Below are 20,896 nucleotides of genomic sequence, written 5' to 3'. Positions count from 1 at the left end.
AGCTACTTCTCCCGACTTCTCGCGGCATGCTGTAGCTGCCGCCCGTCTTCGAGCGGTTCCATGCCCAGGGGTTGGGCGGACTCGTGTGTTTCCGAGCGATGTTTTGGGGAAACTGTCTCCCATTTTTTTTTCATGGTTTCACGGGCGGCATCCTGTGAGCTCTTTTCAGAAGGGAGTGTAGGAGAGTTCCGTTTTCCTTCAGAAAAGTGCAAACTCCCTGGTCGCTCTAGCGGTCCGCCGCCGTGGCTACACAGCGAACCTGCTCCTGGCGGTTTCTCCTCGATGCTCTTGTGTCTGTTTCGTCAATGATGTGCCTTGATTTTGAGTTCGTCAAAAGAAACCTTGCAGCGTTCTGTCTGATTCTTTCACCGTGAAGCGGCTTTGACCCCGTGTGTTCTGAATACACCCCCGGGTTCTGGTAGGGCCGAACCGCTCATCCCCCCGTACTTCTTGCAGCGGCGTCGATTCTGCAATCTTTCTGCCCCGTCGCGGACTGCCGTTGCTTCATTTAGAAAAGGAATTTGTGAAACGTATGGTTCGCGGATGCGGAGGTGAATGTACAGGCGCTTTCTTATTATTTTTGGCGCAGCAAAAGGGAGCGGTTTCGTCCGTCGTCTTCGCCCTCTGATCCACGACTGCGGCTGTGTCACACCTTTCACGTATCGCACAAAGGAGAGAGACAGTTGGAAGGAATTCCGGTTTTGCTGCAGTCCCTTGGACTGCAGCCTTGCGTTCTCTGTTCACCTTTTCGGTGCTTTCTCATCAGTTTACGAGGGGGAAGTCCAGGAACGTGAACACCAGTCGCGCGGCCGGCTCCACGCCCCCCCCCCCCCAAAATTTTTAGTTTTGGGCTCATGTAGAAATTTGGAGCTCTTCAGTTTTCCTCTTGGCACCCATTTGAACGAAGAGGAAATAGCTTTCTTTCGCGAGTTTCCGCCAGCGAAGATGGAAGCCGCATTTGCCTTCTAGGTTGAGCGGGACTTGGCACGCAGTCACCAGGTTCCCGCCCCGTGGACGACACCTTCCGGATTTCACCCGGGCACACGCGCGCAGCGCCCTCTCTTTGTACTATTTTTGATTTTTGTCTCCCCGGATGGAGACGCCCATTTCCTGATGAACATTTGCGTCCAGGTCTGAGATCGACGCTGGGTCGACACTCCTTATGATTCCACGACAAAAGGCGCGACCTTTGGTGGCCTCCCAGTTTTGTCTTTTTTGTTGGCGGGCTCCTATCGAGTACATACGGTCGCCTCCCTCAAAAAATAAGTAGGCATCGACGGACCAAGGCTACTCCGGGTGTACCGTCTCCGTCCCCCCGCCGCGTTTTAACGCCGTCGACACGCACGCTGTGGAGGCGCGAAACTGCGTCTCGTTATGTTTCCGGGATTCTCATGTGTGTTTCTGTTTAGGGCGCGAAACGGTGTCTTGCTTTCCGCGGACGCCGATCCTCCGTGTTTCTGCTCGCTTTTCTCACCTTTTTCGCCGTCGCGTCACGATGGACCCACCTATAGCTCGTCCGTCGCGTGGACCGCCGCTCCGCGCCTCGCTTCGTTCGCTTTGTCTTGGACGCCTGTCCTGGTGTGCCTCTGCGTCAGCGCCGTCCTCCCGCGGTTGCCTCCGCTGTGGCCTCGTTTTCAGCCTGTTCACCGTTCTGGCCTTTTCCTCGGTCGCCTCCGCGGGAAACGTTATTCGAAAGATGACGTTTGAGAGCTGCGACTCCCGCAACCAGAAAGTGATTGTGACCGTCAATCCGGGGGACTCTCTGTTCATTAGGTGCGCAGGAGCCGTCAGCTCCGTGCCCTCGGACATCAATGGGTCGTGCTGTCACGACACCGGGGCGCGGTGCACTGAAGATACGAAGAAGACGTATCAGGAAACGTTTCCGACTGCGCCGGCAGAGTTTGTCTTTTCGTACGGCGACGGCATCAACACTGCCTGGCAGCTGAAAATCCCGGAAGGCGCCAAGCCGCCGTACCCCTCGTTCAGCGTCGGTTGGCAAGGCCCGCGAACTTCCGTCGTCAACAGCGCCGTCCGAACAGCCCCCCAGACGACCGTCGTGATTCGTGTCGAGGGAGAAATGGAATCGGAGATCCTCGTCTCCATCACCTCCACGATTTCCCGGTCTTCTGGGTCGGCCTCCGCGCTCGGCAGGAAACTGCACGAGGTCGTCCGCTGCAGTGCAACAGCCATGTTGGGTATCCTGGCGACATACTGGATGGTCGGCTAGAAGAGGAGGAAAGGCGAGGCAGAAGAGGCGGAGGTGCGCGGGGCCAAGGGGCGAAGTGGAAAGTGGGAGACACCCTTCCTGGCTCCTCCTGGTTCCTAGCGGACGCTCGTTGAAGCGCGGCGAGGGAGAAGGAACCGTAGTACAAAACTTCTTCCGAGCGTGAAGCTACGAAGGGCAGGAAGCGTGGTGGGAAAATCAGTTTTTTCAGTGCAAAAGCAATTGGCACGCAAACGGCAGAAAGGGAGAATGGCGGGCAAGGAAAGGAACCATTTGAAGGCCAGGAAGCAGAGGGGAGAGCAACGGGGAGCGGTGATTTGCCCAGTTTTGCTGTTTCCGGGTTTGTTTTCCTCCGGAAACTGAGGTCTCCGTAGGACGTAGCTGTTTCTTTCCGATACGGGAAAGCAGACACTGACTGCGCAGGGGTTCCTATCTTTCTGTTCGCCGAAGGATTCACGCGTCGTGCCCGCTTTTATTGTGGCAAAGATTTCACTGAGAGGGAGGCATGCGTGCGAAGCTGACGTGCACGCAGGACAGGAAGAGAGAAAAAACACGGAAACCAGAGGGCTTTCTCGCATCCCCCCTCGCTGCGCCCGTTTTCTCTCCTAGGGAAAACGTTTTGCGTCACTTCGTGGTAGTGTCCCGTTCTCGGCGGCCATGCTGCCTGCGCAGAAAACTCGTTTTCCAGTATTTAAGGAACAGATGCAGTGTACCGTTTCTGAACTCGACGTGGCGTCTGGCGAACGGAGGGGAAGATGCGTGCGCAGTGGCGAGACGACATACTTGTGAAGAACAGACACACAGAGGACGGGCGTCCACCGGAGAAGCGCGGCACCGAGGCGTCGGTGCGGCGGTGAGGTGGACGGGGGAAGTGCATCGACTTGCTCAGAGAGCTCGGTGTCGTGCAGTGCGTTCGTTCAGCTGTGCAAATGTCTTGACATTTTTTCAAAACTGGGCGCCCGGGGGCGAGGCCGTACAGAAAACAGTGGCCTGGAGCTTCGTCTCCACGGGGGTCTTTCTTAGCGCGAAACGCAGCTGCCGAGACGGAATGCGTCCCAGCCTTCACACATTGGTGGGACATGCCTGTAACGAACTCTTTTTTCCCTGCTGTGCTGTCCCTCAGTTCGCGGGTGCTGTCTTTCGCTCGCTGTCGCCGCCACGCGACCTGGGCACGACAGACTGGAGCAACCGAGGGAAACGAGGAAACTCGCAGAGAGGACAAAGAGAGCGAAAAAGAGAACCAGCATAGGGTCGTCGCTGGTGCGCACTCTGTGTCGCTGTCAATTTTTACTCAGACTACCTTTTTTTAAGATCTGTGCGCCTGTCCTGCCGTGGACCACCGCGTCGCGGTTAGGTGAACCTACTCTGGAATTTTCAGCTGGCTGCAGAGAAACAACGTGGCCACGCAAGAACGAATGACCAGGAAGCGAGACGGGAAACGGAAGAGTTGTAGTGCAGGAACGGGAGCGGGGAATCGTAAACTTAGAAGCTGCTGAGTGTAGAAGACGGGGAAACCGTTTGAACGGTCCTTCGTGGGCTTAGAGAGTGCAGGTCTTGGAAGCAAAAAGCTGCTCTTTTGCTGGACGCGCCTCGAGCTTTCCATGCTTTCTGCAACCTTTTTGCGACGAAAAGAAACGACTTCCACTACTTCTTTTCAGCGCTCTACACCTCAATTTCCAACACTCCATTGGCACAGCAATCCGCATCCTGCTTGTAGGAACCAGTCGCCGATCTACACTTCTCACAGTCCCGACCGCCTGACACAACGGGACTCTTTTCAGCTGCGCTACGAGCAAAAAACGACGGGGGGACTCTTTGGTACGCAGTGCGCGTGAAACATTGATCAGGTTTCTCGCTTTGACGGAGAAAGCTGTCCGGGGAAGTACAGCAGCCCTGGGAATAATTCACAAAATGGAGGTAATTTACAGAGACTGGACACCTTCGATCAGGCGTGCACCGATTAGGATAGGGTGAAAGTCGAAGGGGACTGACGCCCCGACGTGCGCGAAACGGTGAGGTACGGATTCCTGGACGGGAAAGCACAAATCGTTCCGGACCTCTTGTCCGTAGGGAATCTGGTCCATACCAGATAAAACCCTCCAACACGCAGGAAGCCTGTCGCTTCGGCTGCTTCGAAGGTCATGGTCCTGTCACCGCATCGACTCTCCCGTTCTTCCGCTTTGTCGGCGTTAGGCGTGTAAGAACTGACAGGTTGGTTCTTCGTGGGCGTACTTTCCGAAACTCGCAAAGCCCGAGCCTGGAAGGCGATTTTCAGTGCATTTACGGTTAGCATCGTACAGCAGCCTGAAAACAAGGCAGCAACATTTCAGGAAAACTCGTCCCGGATATCCTCATATTCACACACGGTCCAATACGGTTTTGGCTCAGGAACGCTTAAAGTAGGAACGTTCTGCGATTTTCGCTGCAACAATACTATTTGAAGCTCTGTATTCGGCACATTCTAATGATTCTTCTCCGTGGCTTGTGCAGTCTCTTCACAGCCCTACAGAAGACTACCTCTAGGAGACTGAGGGAGAATCGAACTAAAACGCCTGTCTGAGCGATCTAGAGCTACCTTGTACTTTACAGGAGCTCTGTGGATAATCGTGGATCCTCCGGACACGCCGGCGCGCGTCACGAAAGTTCTTTTCTCCGCTCCGGCCCCAAGCTGGTAGCTGTTGCGACTTTCCCTTGTCACTCATACTCCGAGCGGCACTGACGCGTCTGTTTGTGCTCAGCGTCGCCATATACCTCGGATGGTGCAGTGTTAGGGAAAATGCACCGATCGAGTTCGGTGGACGAAAGCACTGTCGTACTCAGTATGTGCGAGATCAGGAACGGGGAGCAACAGACGACGCGAGTGGAAGAGACAATGCTCTATGGCTCACACCTGTAGAAACAAAAAAACTCTGGAGGCGGCTATTGCTGGCCGCCGTGTGTATGTCTCCAACCGCCTGCTGAGAAGCACTGCCAACTAACGAGGAAGCGAACGGACCTCGAACGGGAAACGAGCCAGATACACCGTTCTGTTTCCAAAAAAACCTCCCGCACCTTCCGTCAGATGGGGGCAGAGACCGGAAACTCGAGGAAAGCAGGACGATTTGTTTCGTTCTTTCCCGTACGCACAGAAACTGTCTAGAACTACCACTGGGCCAGAGTGCCTAAAGCTACAGAGAAGGGGGAGCGTCGACAAGAAGCGCCAGCTGACGAAAAAATTAAAAGGTATTCACTGCCACGAGGCGACAGATTTCAGAACGGAAAGACGCGCCAGGGCCTTGACACACACGACGTGGCAGAGGAACCACGGACGAAGACGTCCTGTGGCCTTACACGCAGATGAATTTTTCCTCAGCGCAACAGAGAACCCCTAGAGGGGATGAACAAAAGCCGAGCCGTAAATGAAAAAGGTGTTCTCTCGGGCCCTGCTCCAGCACTGTGTGCTGAGAGGCACCGTTCCGCTTCTTCCAGCTTGTGGCGGTAGCAGTTTCATGACCTCTCGTTTTTTCGCTTCGTCCAATACGTTTCCAACGGCTTCTTTTTCCTTTGACTCTTTTTCTCTTGACTCACTTTCCACCGTTTCCCGATGTATCCCGTGTGTAACCCACGCTCTGCCTTTCCCTGCAGTCCTCTCCCTATCGTGGTGTCCCTTTGTCCTCGTCCTCCACTGATCTGGATCACCACCAGCGCGACTTCTGCTCTCCTATATCTCCTCTTTGCTCCGCCTCACGTTTCTTCTTTCGTCTCGTTTCCTCTAGAGACCATCCTCCGCCTGCTTGCTGCCGCCTCCCCGGTTCCTCTCCCTTTTTTTCTCCGCTTCTTCTGTCTTCCCTCTACAGTCCTCTGCCTGGTCCTCCGTCCCCTTCGCCTCCCCAGTCGCCCCGTCGCGCTGATCTGGATTGTCTGTCGCCAGAGAGGAAGAAGCCGCAAGACAGGGAAAAGTTGGCGACGGGCCATGCAAGAGATCCAGTTGCCACTCGGCTGCTTGCCGGAGATCGGAGAGAACGGCCTGGACTTCACTGCGGTTGACTCCATAGAGTCCAGCGCCGGTTCTGAGTGCGTCTCCGCTTTTCTCCTCCAGTTCCCCATGAGGTGGAGAGCTGGACGGCGCACCCTGGTGAGCGTCTCGCTCTTTGGTCTCATCCGGGACCAGCCCACCGTCAAGGCGCGAAGAAGGCATTCCCGTCTCTCCGGCAGTCCCTTTCGTTCGCTCGTCCAAAGGTTTATTGATAAACTGAAGAAACCTATCTACGTGTGCACTGAATGCGGTGAGTGCTTCCAGAATGCAGTCCTCTTCCGTCTTTCCTTCTTCATTCTCCAACCTACAACCGTCTTTCGGTGCAAAGGCCGAAGACCCTGCGGAGCTTTCCCGCGCCTTCTTCGCCGGGGTGTAGACAGAGCCCACGGAGAGGCCTGCAAGGATTGCGGCGCGTATGACGCACGCCGCCGCTATCGCGTTCGCCTGCCTTTCGAGGACAAAGGGTGTTCGACAGAGAAGCAGAAACTCCTGGAGCGCTCCCTCGTGGACGCGACGTTGAAGCTGTGCATACCTTAGGCCTCTCGCTGGCCACATCGCGCATGGGCAAGCGAGAACAGGAGCGGAAGGATGGGGGGACAGCGGTCCATCAAGAACGCCCAGATCACTGGGTGCCGGCGAAGTCTCCTCTGCTTTCTGTCTCTCTTCGGAGGGACAACTCGGCTTCTCTCCCTCTTCAGGCGAATGAACCTGGAGAGGAGGCGTCTCTGCGGGGGAGAGAGGAAGAGAAGGGGAAGCGAAGGAAGACGCAGCTGCTCGCGGGGAGGCAGCAGTCACCGGGGCCACTCTTTCACACCTTGTCAAAAACGCCTTGACGTAAAAGCGAATGGCAGCAACCGGCAAGTGCAAGGGACCCACGTTGAATCGAATTGCTCTAAGAAGCGCACTTTCGTAGATCCGCAATTTGTGACACAAAATGCGGAACGAGACAGCCGAATCGCGCAGCAGCCAGCGCGAGGACGAAGCAAGATCAGCCAACGCGTCGTCAGATAGCAAAGTCTTAACGACGGACTCCGCCTCAAGTCGATCCAAGACAGGTGAAGGCTTCACTTCTGCATGCGGGCGGTCGGAGGCTTCAGAGAAATCCCTGGGTTCCTCAGGAGCGATGCCCTTCGGACTTCCTTTGCACTGCTCTTCCTCTCTTCTTTCCTCCGCTTCCCTCTCGCGCTCAAGAGCAAGAAGGAGGCGTTCGCGGACTTGTCGCAGATCAGCGACTTTCTGCTGTACAGACACCCTGTACATGCCTCGAGCTAGATCGTACAGCTTCCGCGTGCACCTGCACATGGACAGTAAACAGACCGAGACTGTTCTGTCGCGTTTCCCCTCAGCCTCCTCCAAAAAAATGCTTCTCAGGCAATTAGCCGGACGGTCGCAGGCAGCCAGAAGAAAACTACCGAGTGAAGAGAAACACGACCTTCCCCGCACATTAGAAGAAAAACCTGACCGACCCCAATAGAGGCAACGCATCTTGTTTCGTCTGCGCCTTAAACCGTCCCCTGTTGCAATCACGCTCTCATAGCGTATCTGGCTTCTCAAAACCGAACGTTTCACTCGTACGGGGTTGCCCTCGTCGGTATTGTTCTTCTGCAGGCCTCGTACCTTCCCCCTTTGGCCGATTCGCGCCTTCCTCCTTTGGCCGATTCGCGCCTTCCTACTATTTGCAACATGTGGTCCACAAGCACGGGAAGACGAAAGGAACGATGCTTTCTAATTTAGACCTTTCTTCCTTTCATTTGCACTCCTCCACTCACCTGGATTCCTCACTGTCTTCGGCATACTTCCACGACAGAAGAAGACAAGCAGCCGCCGCGCACTTTCTCTCCAGGCCGCTAAAGAAGAAGGAATCGAAGAAGAGGTGGAGGTAAACGCACCCGATGCAGATACACCTCAGCGACAGCCCTAGAGACCTGCGTGCAGAAGGCGGGGAAAGAGAGGAGGGAAACAGGGGTAAGTGCTGAAGGCAACCGGAGCTCAAATTCAGGAGACGTACGCACGTGTGAATCCAGTGTACATGAAGTCCTCTAGGAGTCATAAACCCACAAGGAACAAGAGAAAGAGACGGAAAGGGCCGTAAAAGGAAGCGTGACAGAGAGCAGGCGAGCCCGTCAAAAACCTGAATTTTGCAATATTCTTGATTCGAGTGACATCGTGTGTACATATTGTGTGTTTCCATCAGACATCTGCACCAGAGGGTGCTCGCTTGGCTGTTTCTATTCTGTTTGGACGTTGTATCGCGCTCTCGCGCTACCTTCTTATCCAAAGTTCACCGCGGTGGTCGGTCCCCTTTTGTTCCCGTCTTATGGTTCCATCTTGCTTCCTCCTATCCCTCTTTCCTCACTTTCCAAGGACAACGAGGTAGTTGCCAGTGCCGAGAAGAAGCATGCGATCGGCTTCACGCTCCAGTATTCGGCGGGTCAGACGATAGCGAAAGCCTCCCAGCAGACCGCTTTCTCCGGTCTCCCTGGCAACAGCCAGCGCTTCTTCTCTCGCTCTGAGTGTCGACGTTGCGTCGTCCACAATCCTGCTCAGGAGTCCAGAGAAAGGAGTTTCTCCCGGATTGGAAAAGGCATCAGTCTCCCGATCGTCGCTGCCCACCCCGTTATCTTCCATCACGCGCTCTGGGGCACACGCACATTCAGATCCGGGAAAACCCTCATGGAGAGCGTTTTCTGTGGTAGCACATCGGTGCTTTCTGGTCCTTTTGGGAGAAGGCCGGTCTCGTGAGGATGCCACCGCAGCTGCTCGCTTTCGCGCGAGCGTCGCCGCCGCCGCCCGCCGCGCCTCCAGCGAGAGTCCCGCGCGGGACACGGGGCGCTCTCGGGGGCAAACCCGGGAAACTGCATGCCGTTGGCAAAAAGCAGTTTCACGAGAGCCAGCGCCGACGGGAGCTAGCGACGAGGCTGGCGTCTCCGCTAGAGGCCGAGAACGCGACGACGCTGGTGGACCCAGGTCGCCGTTCACAGTCGATCCACGCGCTGGCGAATTACTAAGAGAGGCATCTTGCGGCGGACCCGCTACAGGGTTTGACGAGGAAGACGTAGAGGACAGAGTGTAATCCGGAAGGAGAGTCGCTCGCGAGAGACTGTGCTGGTCTGCGCGACAGCGAGCAGAATTCGATGCAAGCGGAACAGCGGCGCTAAATGAAGACATTGTCGAGGCAGAGGACGCCGATTTGGCAGCGGGGACGGAAGAGCTCAGAAAGGGGTGGTGAGGAGCCTCCGGAGGTAGGTCCGGGGCCAGACTCTCCCGAGGAGAAATCGTGGCCGGCGTCTGAAAAAACTCTGTACAGCTGAACTCGCGAGGCAACCCAGACGCACGGGGTGCTCGAGACTTCGCTGCTGCCAGACCGGAAATTAACCGTCCCGGCAGCGGCTCAGCAGCACAAGAGAGTGCGACGAGCGATAACGCGGGGAGTTACAATTCCGCGACACACCCAGAGATTTTGAGGCGGGAGAAGGGCGTCCACTAGTTACACTGAGGACGACATGGTTGCTGACAAGCTCGAATGTCCGAGAGCAAAAAAAACACGGTGTCTGTACACCTGGAGAGCACATCAAACTGTGTCGTGGGAAGAAGTTACCGGGAACAGAGAAGTCTCCACGACACGTTGCGGCGGTCCGAAAAGCAAGAACGACCACGACTTTTCTTGGTGCCACAACACAAATTCAGGCGAAACATGCAATTCGTCAACAATACGATAATGCCGCAAGGCCTGCAACCAGCTTGAGGCTTGTCGCTACTCGGTGTGCTGCCCGATCCGGACTATCTGCCGACCCACTTTCGACCGCGTTTTCACACACCCTTTTACTTTCTCATTCTTTTTTTGCAAGATGGAATCAGTGTATAGGAGACGAACAATGTCGTGGTCTCAAGTCACATTACGACGCCGTCGACTCGCTTGGCGGGCGATTTCCTCGTGGTTGCTCCTCTACTGCTGCAGAAGGGTCGTCCTGCTCCCCAAATATACGGTGACTGCATCAACGCTGCATGTGGGAACGCTGGGAACGCTTGCCGTCTCCGGCCGTCGCTTCGAGGTATCGACCTCCTCCAGAGCCTCTATTTTTCCCAGGCGCAGCTGCCTCTGAATACCGAACGAATAACTGTGTATAGTTAGATGGAGTGTCGGTAAGTGTTAAGCTTTTCGCATTACAGGAACCACCCTACTTCACACACCTCCCCTTTATTTAGAAGCAGCCTCACGTCCCCACGTTTTGAGAGATTACGTCTCGTGCCTGAGCTTCGTTAGTGACCGACACTTTTCGGTTTGCATGTGCTTGTAGACGCGCAAAGGTTCCGGCAATAGTCACATCACACTAGAAGAACTTCGAGCCTCTGGCCCCCGCCCCCCTCTGCGCGCCCTACAGGGGAATCACACAGCCGCGTGGGATGCGGTGTGCTGTAGGCATATGTGTATACGGTCCTAAGATCTGTGCGGATCTAAGAGAAAAGCAGCTTCACCAGCACTTGCTCAGGTCAGCAACAGGAGCTGTTAGGCTCGATAGACGCGCTGGACTTCGCGAAAGGTCTGCGCTCGCGTCGACACCAGCGAAGCACGGCAGCAAAACGAATCCAGCGGGAATGTGCACGCCGAGGACGAAGACTTTTGTTTGTCGAAAAATCGGCACAAGGATACCCTTTTTGTGTCGCGTGAGAGGTGAAGCTTTTGCACGAAGGATAGCGGCCTGAGGACTGTTCCCTGACCCCTCGTGACTAAATCAGGCTTTTTGTCGTTTATAAACCGACGGCTGTGCTGCAGAACGACCCGCTGCAATGACCCTAGACACTGGGGACCAGCAGGACTGCGGGTAGGGCCCCGAGCAGGCTGGGGCCAGCGTGAACTGCGGCAACCCAGCAAATGCAGCGGGGGCCGTGGCAGCAGTGCTGAGGGAAGCGGCACAGTTTCCGTTTCAGTGGAGGTTAGAGGAGGCAATTTGTTTCGAGTTAAACACGTCTCTGGCCCAATGTATCAAGGTTTTCCCCCCTTAAAGATACATAGAAGGCGAGGCGTCCTTCCCACTGCCCGTCCTGCCGAGCTAGCAAACGAGGCTAGGGGAAAGAACGCCCCTTTCTGGTTCTTTTTCTCCTCGTCCCTTCTCCGCAAGAAGTTCACCATTCTATCCCGAAGCGAACATTCACGAGAAGGGTAGAACGACTGTTGGGCGCAAGCGGGAACTCCATTTCGAAATAACGCAACACAAGGTGAAAAGACCAGTAGACAACCCGAATCTCTCGCCTTTTCGGCAAAGGGGTTTCTGTAAATGTAGGCGCCGTCATGCACCAACGGGGCAGCGGTTCTCTAGCATTTGAAAAAGCCTGCTTACTATGTCTTTTGATTAAGATATCACGTCCCTTCGCTCCACCTGGCGTACGCTTGTGTGCTCGGTCGCCTCGCGCATCTGCGGAGAGCCTGCTTCCTGTTCTGGTGACTGTCCAATTGAGTTGTCGTGTGTCTGTACTTGGGTAAGGCATGCTTCTGGTCCGTCTTTCTGTGTCCTGTATTTTTCTTTTCAAGGGTGTCTCCTGACATTGAAGAGCTCTCTTTTCCGGTGTCCCGCCAGCACATTCACCGTTGTGTGCTTCCGGGCAGTGGGCAGAGTGTGCGTGTGCTCTTGTCGTCGTCCAGCGCCATTCCGTGCATCGAAAACCGCGGTTCACGTTTTCCGGGCAGGTTATTTAGAATGTGGATATCTTGGTGCGAGACGCGCCGCCGATAGGTCGAATCCGCGTGCGTCTGCCTTTTCCCGCCGGGTGGGGGGGATGTCCCAAATTCTTTCCGTTCGGGCCTGTTCCAAATTCTTTCCGTTCGGGCCTGTTCCAAATTCTTTCCGTTCGGGCCTGTCCCAAATTCTTTCCGTTCGGGCCTGTCCCAAATTCTTTCCGTTCGGGCCTGTCCCTTCTGATTCCCCTCCTTCCGCATCCGCCATCTTGCAAACCAAAAGGCAGTGGACGGCAGAACTGCAGGCCTGGCAGACTTCCACGACGTTGAGGAGGTGCCCCTCTAGGCGCGCAGCATTCCCTACGTGAACGAGGCTGGTGTCGTGCGGGGTTGTCGAGGCGCATCACACCTCAGCCTTCCGCCAAAACCTACACTTCCTTCGAGAATGGAGGTTTGGAAATAGTCAAGTTGTCTTCTTTTTCACTGTTCCCTATTCTCCTCCGGAGTACACCGTGTGTGTCAAGCGTTTGTCCCGTAGGCGACACGGTCGCTTCTCTCTATCGCTTGGTTGGCCGCGAAACCCTTTGCACCGAAACGCTTCAGACGGTCGGGCTTTCTCCCCCAGCGCCTCTCCGAAAGCAGAAATGGTCCGTTTTCCGGAGAGAGAGCGAGGCAAGTCGTGCTGGGAGATTCTTCAGGTGGACATCCCTGGCAGTCTCAGCCGGGGCGGCGGTCGGCCGGAGATGGGACCCGTTGGAATTCGAAACGCACACTGTCGTGCGTTACTCTTTTCTCTCCTGTTCGTCTTTCTCCTCGGACCTGGCTCGGTCGCCGGCACAGCGGCTGCACAGGAGCCTGCTCTCGGCGCCGCCGACGGACTCGGAACTGCCTCTCTAGAGCTCGACAAACGCGGCGGCCTCAGTGAGCAAACTGCGGGTGTTGAAGGTTCGGTTGGACGGCCCCACCAGTGGGGCATGGAGGCTCTCTTGGCGTCGCAGGGAACCGAGGAGGATTCGTTCAGCGAAGCTTCTCGGACCACGGCGTCGTTCGACCTGGCGTATGACGCGGACGAGCAGCCGGCTGCGCCCGAGGCAGACAGCGTGGACTCGCACGCCTCTGACAAGGACTTCTTCCTCTCGCAGTCTGAATTCGCGTCCAAAGGCCTTTTTGAGAGCTTCGAACACGCGGCCTTGGCGGCAAACGGAGACGGATGGCAGCGCACGGCATACCGGAGCCAGTCGACGAACGGTGTGCAGGGAGACGCAGAAGGCCAGCAGAACGGCGCCTCCGGCCAGGATCCGCTCTCCTCCAACGCGTCCTCCCAGGCGCACGCGCGAAAGGGAAGCCATAAGAAGGGTTCTGGCTACTACAGCGGGCGACGAAGGCGCAGATCTCTTTCCTTTACCGTAAGAGAGGGGAAGATTCGAGACAAAAACATGCTTGCAGAGAGGGAGAGAGACGTGTGGTAACCCGAGGCTGGGCACAGATTGCGGGTCAAATGGACGCATAGGACAGTGCCTCGCGTCTGCCCCGCGCTCGCGTGGTCGGGAGACCCGTGGTCCTGTACGGCCACCTCCGGTGTACACACAGCACCGCGCATAGCCCGCCGACCTCGTGTTGACCACTTTCTTTCGGTGTATCTCTCTCTTTCCATGCTCTTCTGGGCAGAGTCTCAGCCAGTCGTGGGGACGTGTCCCTGGGCCGCCGCTTGCAAGGTGCAATGAATCCAGGCCGCGACGTGGCACTCGCTGCGAACTGTGAACCTCTCCGAAAGGCGAAGCTGCCTTTGTGTGCACGCGTTCTCTTTCCAGGTGACGCTTCTGGCCCTATGGCTGTGGAACGTCGTTCTCCTCTGGGCGGTCCCAGCCGCGTATATCAACAGAGCCCGCAAAGCGAATGTTTCCTCGGAGAGTACGGGTCCCCGTACTTGGCCGGTGAGGCTTTTTGTCGTGTAACGACACGCGTGCGAGCAGACGTAAACATGCCTGCCGTTTGCTGCTTCGTCTCTTTGCGACTGCCGGCGAAGAGCCGCGTTAATCGGGATAGGGGCGGGCTACGGTGTGCTCTGGATAGTCGACCTGTGAAGGGCCGGTGGCGCGGCCGACAGTTTGCGTTTCAGACTCAGCGGATCCCCTTCTTGCTCGTTCGCGTTTGCTCCCAGGCGAAGCGTGTAGTCCAGATGAAAAGCGGACAGGTCGCGAGTGGATTCGCGTGTTGGGCGGCCCTCTCGAGAGAAAGTCGACTGACGCGTGTTTCTCCGCAGGGGAAAAAAGTGGACGGTCTTGAACGGGAAGGGCGTTTTGTGCCGCTGCCAGGTTTTGTATTGTCGTAGTCGTGTAGGTGTTCACTTGGTTTTTCCTCTCTTCCGCAGCAACTTGGATCTCTGCACGCCTTTCTCCCTCTGTATCTTGGCGTCACCTTCTCGCAGGACTTCTTCTCCACAATGTACACAAACCCGGTCGCCGTGGTGTTTATCTATATGCTCCTGCTGATCGCCTACTTCCAGACCACTCGCCAACTCTCAAGCTTCGTGAGGAAGAAGTGCCGCCGACAGAAGAAACGCGGAAAACGCCAGGGACAGCCTGCAGGCCAAACAGAGCAGCACACTGAGAGCGAAGCTGCAGTGGAAGACGAAACACGTGACGAAGAATAGTGATCCGCGGAGGGTCTGAAGGAGGACGAGCGGTAAACGACATCGTATTCCTCCTGATCCGGGGGACTCGAGAGAAAGGCAGGACGAGGCACCTGGGAAGGTGGACGTACACAACGGACTGGTTTGGAGCGACGCACCCGCTAGACAGGAAGACTTTTTAATGACCAGTGGTTATGCAGGGGAATCGAACGAACTGCCACTCCGGTGCATTTTGAGACAAGGCACGCAACAGGAAGAGAGGGAGTCTAACCCCGCGGAGCCGGGAATGGGGAAGGCGCACTCGCGTTGTGTTGTGACGTGTTTTGTCTTTTTGGAGGGCGCGGCGCGGGGTCAAGCGCCTGGTGACACAGGGCGATGAGGATTCTTCCCCCCTTTGTTTGCGAAACGTGTTGAAGCACGGGATCACTTTTCGCTTGTGCTGCAGAAAATTTAATGGCCTTTCTGTGCGGCGTGTAGTATACTCGAAAGTACGCTGTCTTCTCCGAGCACCGTATTCCAACTCCGCGCAGAGTGTTGCCGTCGATCACTGCATGTCAATTATGAGAAGCCGCACGAGCCGAGATTTGCGGGAATGCCTGTCTTCAACCGGAAATGTCGATGAGACCTGAGACGATTCTCCACGATAATCCTGTCAGATTGACGGGCGGCGCGAACGCTGCGCTCCATGGCAAGGAAAGGCGCCCGCTACAATAATGCAGGTCGGGCAATCCAGGGAGAGTTCGCTCGTCCACTGTGTTTCTCTTGATCTTCATGCAGTTGTACCTTTTTGCGTCGCCGTGCGCCTGTGCGAATTCCGAATTTTTCGCTGGTGTGTGCCTGCCTCTTGCGCCTCAGCCGCACGGACCAGCCCAGCACGAGGGATTGGGGAAGACGCAACATGCGGCGAAGAAATGTTTGTGCACACACCGCTTTCGACGCCACTTTGTATTTACGCTGGCGAGGTCAGCGAAGCAAACGGTTTAGCTTGCGGCTGCTGCTAAACACAGAATGGTCCTTCTGTGCATCTAAGTTGATACTCGGTAATATATTTTAGACGCTAACTTCCCGGCTAAACTTTTACTTCTTAAACCAGCCTGGGATCGTAAAAGTACTATGTATGGTAAGATTGAGCGTGGACTATCGAGTGAAACAATGTGCTCCAACGCTCTCCCCAGAAAAAGCTTATAAATAATCCTGTCTCAGAGAGTATCATTCCCAGTACGATGGTACTGATCATACTAGCATCTGAGTAGTAGTTTTCTCTCGCTTTGGTGTGCGACGCCACGAGACACGCGTGTGTCTTATCGCTTCCAGAGCCTCTTATGACCCTTCACAGGGTATAGCAGCGGGCACACGGAAACTCCCAGCATTGGGAGCTCTGCCTCCCCGAACGACACGTGTATGTCTCCCAGAAACAGCTTCACGTGAGTGTGAACAGCAAACCTCACAACCCGGAGCAGAGAGGTCCTGGAGGGAAGACAGCTTTTGAGTGGAGCAAAAACGCGAATCCAGAAACCAGGCGTGTAGAAGCTCTCCCGCTTATGGGGTGGAAAGTGTGTGTAGACAAAAACCACGGCGACTCACGAGAAGCGGATGCGACAGGACGGCTTACCGCCCTTAGCAGGTATCTGGTACGCGTTTGAGAGAGTTTCTTCGCGGTATAGACAGTCACTGTGGCCGTTTCTACTGAATCCGAATCGTTCTGCAGAATTTCCATGCCGTCTGTGTAGGAAGCTTCGGCGAATGATGTTTTGGTGAATCCGTGCTGCTCGCTCGCTACTTGATGGACAACCGCGAATAAGACACCCCCCCTTGGAACCCCCAGTGAAACTTTTCACGAAAAGTGCGCCACAAAGATTTCTCGCGGTGCAAATTCCCCCGGAGAGCTCCAGACATGTATGGATAGACGGAATTGCCGATTTATATATATATATATATATGGATATCTGCATGTGCACTTTCTGCTCACTTGCATGGGCATATCTAATCTTTCTGTCTGCAGAACTACGAACGCTAGCAGGTATGCATGGGAGGTAGGGAATCTCTAAAGATGAAAATAGTGTACACATGCGTGGAAGCACGAAGCCGGGGGGCTGTATGGAGACACACACGCGATGGCCGCCCCGCCGCGCCCAGCAGGTGTGGTAGCCGTGGGCATGCACGAGCATTTTTTCCGGCGCGCAAGTGTGCAGTAGGCGAGCGGTTTGTTTGTGTTTCTCGAACCAAGAAAACGGTCCTTTTCAGTGAAGAGAGATTTGTGCAGTGACCAGGTACGGCCTTGGCATTTTCCTACCGCTGGAGGGGCCGTGCTAACTCCCCCTGGGCGGAAATCTCCCGCGTCTGTTCCAACATGCACACATCGCCGACTTCGTCGTAGCGACCCAGGTTCTCTGAAACGTCTTTTCTGCAAATGGAAAGACAAGCAGATGAGGAAAAGCCTCAGGACTCGAACTGAAGTAGGCACTGTCGAAACTGTCTCGCGTGAGGGCCGAATTCCCAACGCATCTGCAGGTTTTCGTCCGACAGGAACGCCAGGCGCCCACCAGCCGTTACTGTATCTTTTAAGACGTTCACAAGCCTGGTCAGTGCTCTTTTTGGAACTTTTGTCTCTTTGCTCGTGACCGGACCGGCTTCTCGGGGAGAATGCGTACCAAAATATGTGTAGGTGTACGTCGAGAATGTAGCCCTACACGGCATATGCATGCCAGTACGTGTCGGCAGCTCTCTGTGGTCCTGCTGTCTGTCTTCGCCGCTGTTAAGGGTGTCTTACTGGAGACCGTTTGAGGTCTCCCTGGTGATTCGTGTTTTGCTTTTTTTCCTATGTTTTTCGGGGTTTTTGTCTCTTTTCCGGCGCATGCCTTCCACCGTCCCGAGATGTTCCACCTGAAGAAGCGGTCCTGAAGAACCAGTCACCCGGCGAAAACGGCTGTTTGTAATTTTCAAGTCTGCATTCGGGCCCTCTCCCGTTTCCTCCTTTCCTCTCCATCTCTTCGTTGCGGCCCCCCTCTCTCCGCCTCCTCGCGCTCTCTTCGCGACCCCACGTAGCCCCTCTCTCTTGCTCCACTTCCTTCACGTCCTCGCGGTTTCTTTTTCCTCCCGTTTTCGCGTTTTTCCACAAGATGGCTGCGCTCGGTTTTTACGGCCTGGCGTATATCTCGCGCCTCTTCTCCTTCGCCTCTCTGGAGCCGGGGCTGGCCGACAAACTGCTCCGAGTGTTCTGTCCTCGGTCTCCGTCTCTACTGCTCTTCTTCTCTCTCACGTGTTTCTGGTTCTTTGTCCACGCCTTCGTCTCGCCCAAGCTCCCAGCGGTGCTTCTCCCGCCCTCTGCGCGGCGACAGCACACCGAGAAGACGGCGAGACTCGCGAAACTTGAACGGACCTGTCCAAAAAAAAGCGCAAAGTCCCCAGCTTCCAAAGCTGCGCGGGGGCCCCAAGGCGGTGCTTCTTCGGGCCCTCGCGGGGTTTCTGGCGAGGCTGTGAGCGACGAGATAGCTGCTCTCCGCGTCTACTTCATCAGTGCGAACGCAAACACCACTGCCTCTCTGCATGCGCTCTACCTGGCGCCAGCTGCCCTCGTCCACGCCGTTCGGAGCGTCATTCTCCCTGCGTCGCAAGTCCTGATTGCTCGAGCAGCTTCTCAGGCGTACGCCGAAGCTCTCGCGCGCGGCACAGACGCAGCAGCCCGCATGCAGGCGGAGCAGGCAGCCTTGCAGGCAGCGGCTTCCCAACAGGACAACATCTGGAGCACGTACCTCGCGCACTGGGACGCCGCGCCCGACTTCTGGGACGGTGCACACGATCCGCTCGTCGTCGTCTCCTGTAAGCGCGCATTACGGAGACGCCGAAAGGCAGAGCCGGAACAGGGCGAACGCAGGAAGGCTGACCTCGCACAAACAGACGCCGCACACACACGCAACCCGAGAGACAGAGAGATGCAACGCCGGCGAGGGAGACCACTACGTTTCTCTCTGAATCCGAAAAAACTGGGGAACAGAGACAAGGACGGGAGACATCTGCGCAGAAACGAAGCGCCGCTTTCCTCCACGTGTGGGGAGGGCGATACACGACTTTCGTAGGCACAGAAAAGAGGGACACCGGGCCCCGTCGGCGGGGAGAGCACGTAGGCGGCGAGAGTGCCTTGTGGGATACTTGAAGCTCTCGCAGAAGGAATACAGTGAACATCCGGTCGGCCACTCTGTGCCTGCGTAGAGGCAAGTGTATGTATGCAGAGACAGAGATCCACACGTGGATGAACAAACGCGCGGAGTGTTTCGGGGAAGACACAAAACACGCAGACGTGTGTGCACCCCTTTTTCGTGTTGCCGTCCCTCTGGCCTTCCTCGTCTCCACTTTCTTCTCTCTGCCACGTTTTTAGTGTCGCCGCAAATGCAAACGAGCCGATGTAGGCTCCCACGAAAGCCGTACATCTTGTGTAGGGCCTGCTGACGGGGATGTGTCACCGACTCTGGACTCGAAATTTCCTCGTGCGTCGATTTGCCCACTGGTTTCTTCTTTTGACCCTCTGGAGATCGCGAGCCGTACTCGGCCCATACGCACGTGCATGTACTCTGTCGTTTTCCTTGTGCTTTCTGCGCAGCCTACATAATGGGGAGTTACTTTTTGTGGGATTGTTTCGAGTGTCTACGCAATGTGGAGATCCACCAGCGAGCATTCCTGGTCCACGCCCTTCTCAGCCTTCTCGCCGGCACGATCCAAATCGCGGCTCCCGGCATCAAACTCTCAGGTGCGTCGCGTCTTCTGCACACGCGTGCTTGGAGATGCATTCGCTCAAAAAGAGAAAGGCCAGAACCTCTGCCTCCGAGGGTCCGCCTCCGCTCTCCGAGGAACACATTTCTCGAGATGGGGCACGGCCATGCTTCCGCTCTGGGGTGCATCGCGAAACCCGGAGCGCTACTCAGCTTCAGATGACACTGCGAAGAAAACAGGAGCGTCGACTTTGGAGGCTATCGCCGCAGTCACCGTCCTCGTTACACACGGACATGGGCCCAGTCACGCTGGCCTGTACACATGTGTGACTGTATACAGACATGTATATATATATATATATATATAAGTATACGTAAGTTTATTCAAGTTTATGTAAGTTTATGTATTTTTCTGTACTTTTCCGTATATATGTATAAATATATATATGGACTGGCGGGTTCTGTAGGCACTGTGATTGCCTAGGTGTCTTGAAAATGAGGCGGAGTGGTACGGCACGTGACCGTGTGCAGCAGAAGCAGGTTCCGCAGTTGAAGGCCAGGCTTGTTTTTGTCGTGCGCTTTTTAGGTTTGTGCAGTCTCTTTGCGGTCAGCGAGATCTCAACCCCCTTCCTCCACTTTCGATGGTTTCTGCTCCAGAATGGCCAAGCAGAAACGCCCTTGTTTCGCTTTATCAACGCCCTGACGGTCTTCTTGTTTATTTCTGTTCGGCTCGTCGTTGTGCCGTTCCTCGTCTTCTGGCATTACTGGATCGACTGCGCGGTGTACAGACAGCACCTCATTCCGCAGGCAAACATTTCCACGCTGCGGATGGTTTTCATAATGGTGCTCACTCTGGGGTGGACGCTGCTGAACTACTTCTGGGGGTATCTTTTCTTCCGGTCGCTGTGTCGAAAACGGAAGGGCGGGAAGAAGGCGGCAGTCGCAGACATGCAGGGACCGGACGAGGAGAGAAAGAAGGAATGAAAGCCGAGGGACAAAGAGCGAAGCGAACGAGGGAGACAGAGAGAACGAGACGGATGGGGGAAAGGGAGCAACACGGAGTCAGAGGAGAGCAGCAGCTGGTCGTGCTCAGGCGAGTCGAGAGTGAGTAGGGAGGCAGCGGGGCAGAGAAGGAGAACACAGGCAAGGCAACGTGAGGAAACGCACAGAGACAAAGAACTGAGAGAAGGCGCGGTCGCGTGGTGACGCATGGAAGCGAAGTAAACGAGAGACAAGAGAAAGGAACACTGAGAACGGAGGCAGGAGAGGCCTCCCGTCACAGACGGAGGAGGCAGCTAGGAGAGACGGACGATTGACAGCGGGAGTAGATGTGGCGACAGGGAAAGAACGAAGGGAAGAAGAAGCGAAACCGGGACGAGTCCGACAGAGACACAAGGAAGGCTAAGCGGGAGAGAGTGGAACAGAGCAAGGAAGGTGAACGTATGTATAATTTCTGCTGGCGGCCGCAGGGTTCGGGACGGTCAACGTGCATGCGCATGCCCATGATTGTGATGTGCAGCAGGTATGCACACGCGTTTTGTTCGAGTGCATGCGCGTTTGTAACCGCAGATAGACGCGTGGTCCACACGTTTAAAAAGACCTCGTAAGGCGCGTTTCTTGTCTTAGGTCGGAAGAGTTTCCTTAA

At 55.7% G+C, this 20,896-nt stretch overlaps 4 protein-coding genes across 4 annotated transcripts; 3 read left to right on the top strand and 1 right to left on the bottom strand.

Annotated features, from left to right (window-relative positions):
* Window positions 1-1,495: 1,495 nt before the first annotated feature.
* NCLIV_018490 (conserved hypothetical protein) lies at window positions 1,496-2,227 on the top strand (the record flags this gene model as incomplete). The annotated part of the gene is made up of 1 exon (XM_003882042.1): window positions 1,496-2,227. One exon carries the CDS (start codon window positions 1,496-1,498, stop codon window positions 2,225-2,227), a length of 732 nt encoding a protein of 243 aa, XP_003882091.1.
* Window positions 2,228-5,975: 3,748 nt separating this feature from the next.
* Window positions 5,976-8,867, bottom strand: NCLIV_018480 (conserved hypothetical protein; the record flags this gene model as incomplete). Its single annotated transcript, XM_003882041.1, has 3 exons — window positions 5,976-7,533; window positions 8,009-8,086; window positions 8,596-8,867. The coding sequence occupies 3 exons, from the start codon at window positions 8,865-8,867 to the stop codon at window positions 5,976-5,978; spliced, it is 1,908 nt and encodes a 635-aa protein (XP_003882090.1).
* Window positions 8,868-12,557: 3,690 nt separating this feature from the next.
* Window positions 12,558-14,566, top strand: NCLIV_018470 (hypothetical protein; the record flags this gene model as incomplete). The annotated part of the gene is made up of 3 exons (XM_003882040.1): window positions 12,558-13,319; window positions 13,725-13,847; window positions 14,342-14,566. The coding sequence occupies 3 exons, from the start codon at window positions 12,558-12,560 to the stop codon at window positions 14,564-14,566; spliced, it is 1,110 nt and encodes a 369-aa protein (XP_003882089.1).
* A 3,098-nt stretch (window positions 14,567-17,664) lies between these two features.
* On the top strand, window positions 17,665-20,235 carry NCLIV_018460 (conserved hypothetical protein; the record flags this gene model as incomplete). The annotated part of the gene is made up of 3 exons (XM_003882039.1): window positions 17,665-18,364; window positions 19,143-19,289; window positions 19,838-20,235. 3 exons carry the CDS (start codon window positions 17,665-17,667, stop codon window positions 20,233-20,235), a joined length of 1,245 nt encoding a protein of 414 aa, XP_003882088.1.
* Between the last annotated feature and the right edge of the window lie 661 nt (window positions 20,236-20,896).

Source organism: Neospora caninum, chromosome VI (assembly GCF_000208865.1).
Source record: "Neospora caninum Liverpool complete genome, chromosome VI".
Classification (NCBI taxonomy): Eukaryota; Apicomplexa; class Conoidasida; order Eucoccidiorida; family Sarcocystidae; genus Neospora; species Neospora caninum.
This window is presented reverse-complemented; position numbering and strand designations above follow the sequence as displayed.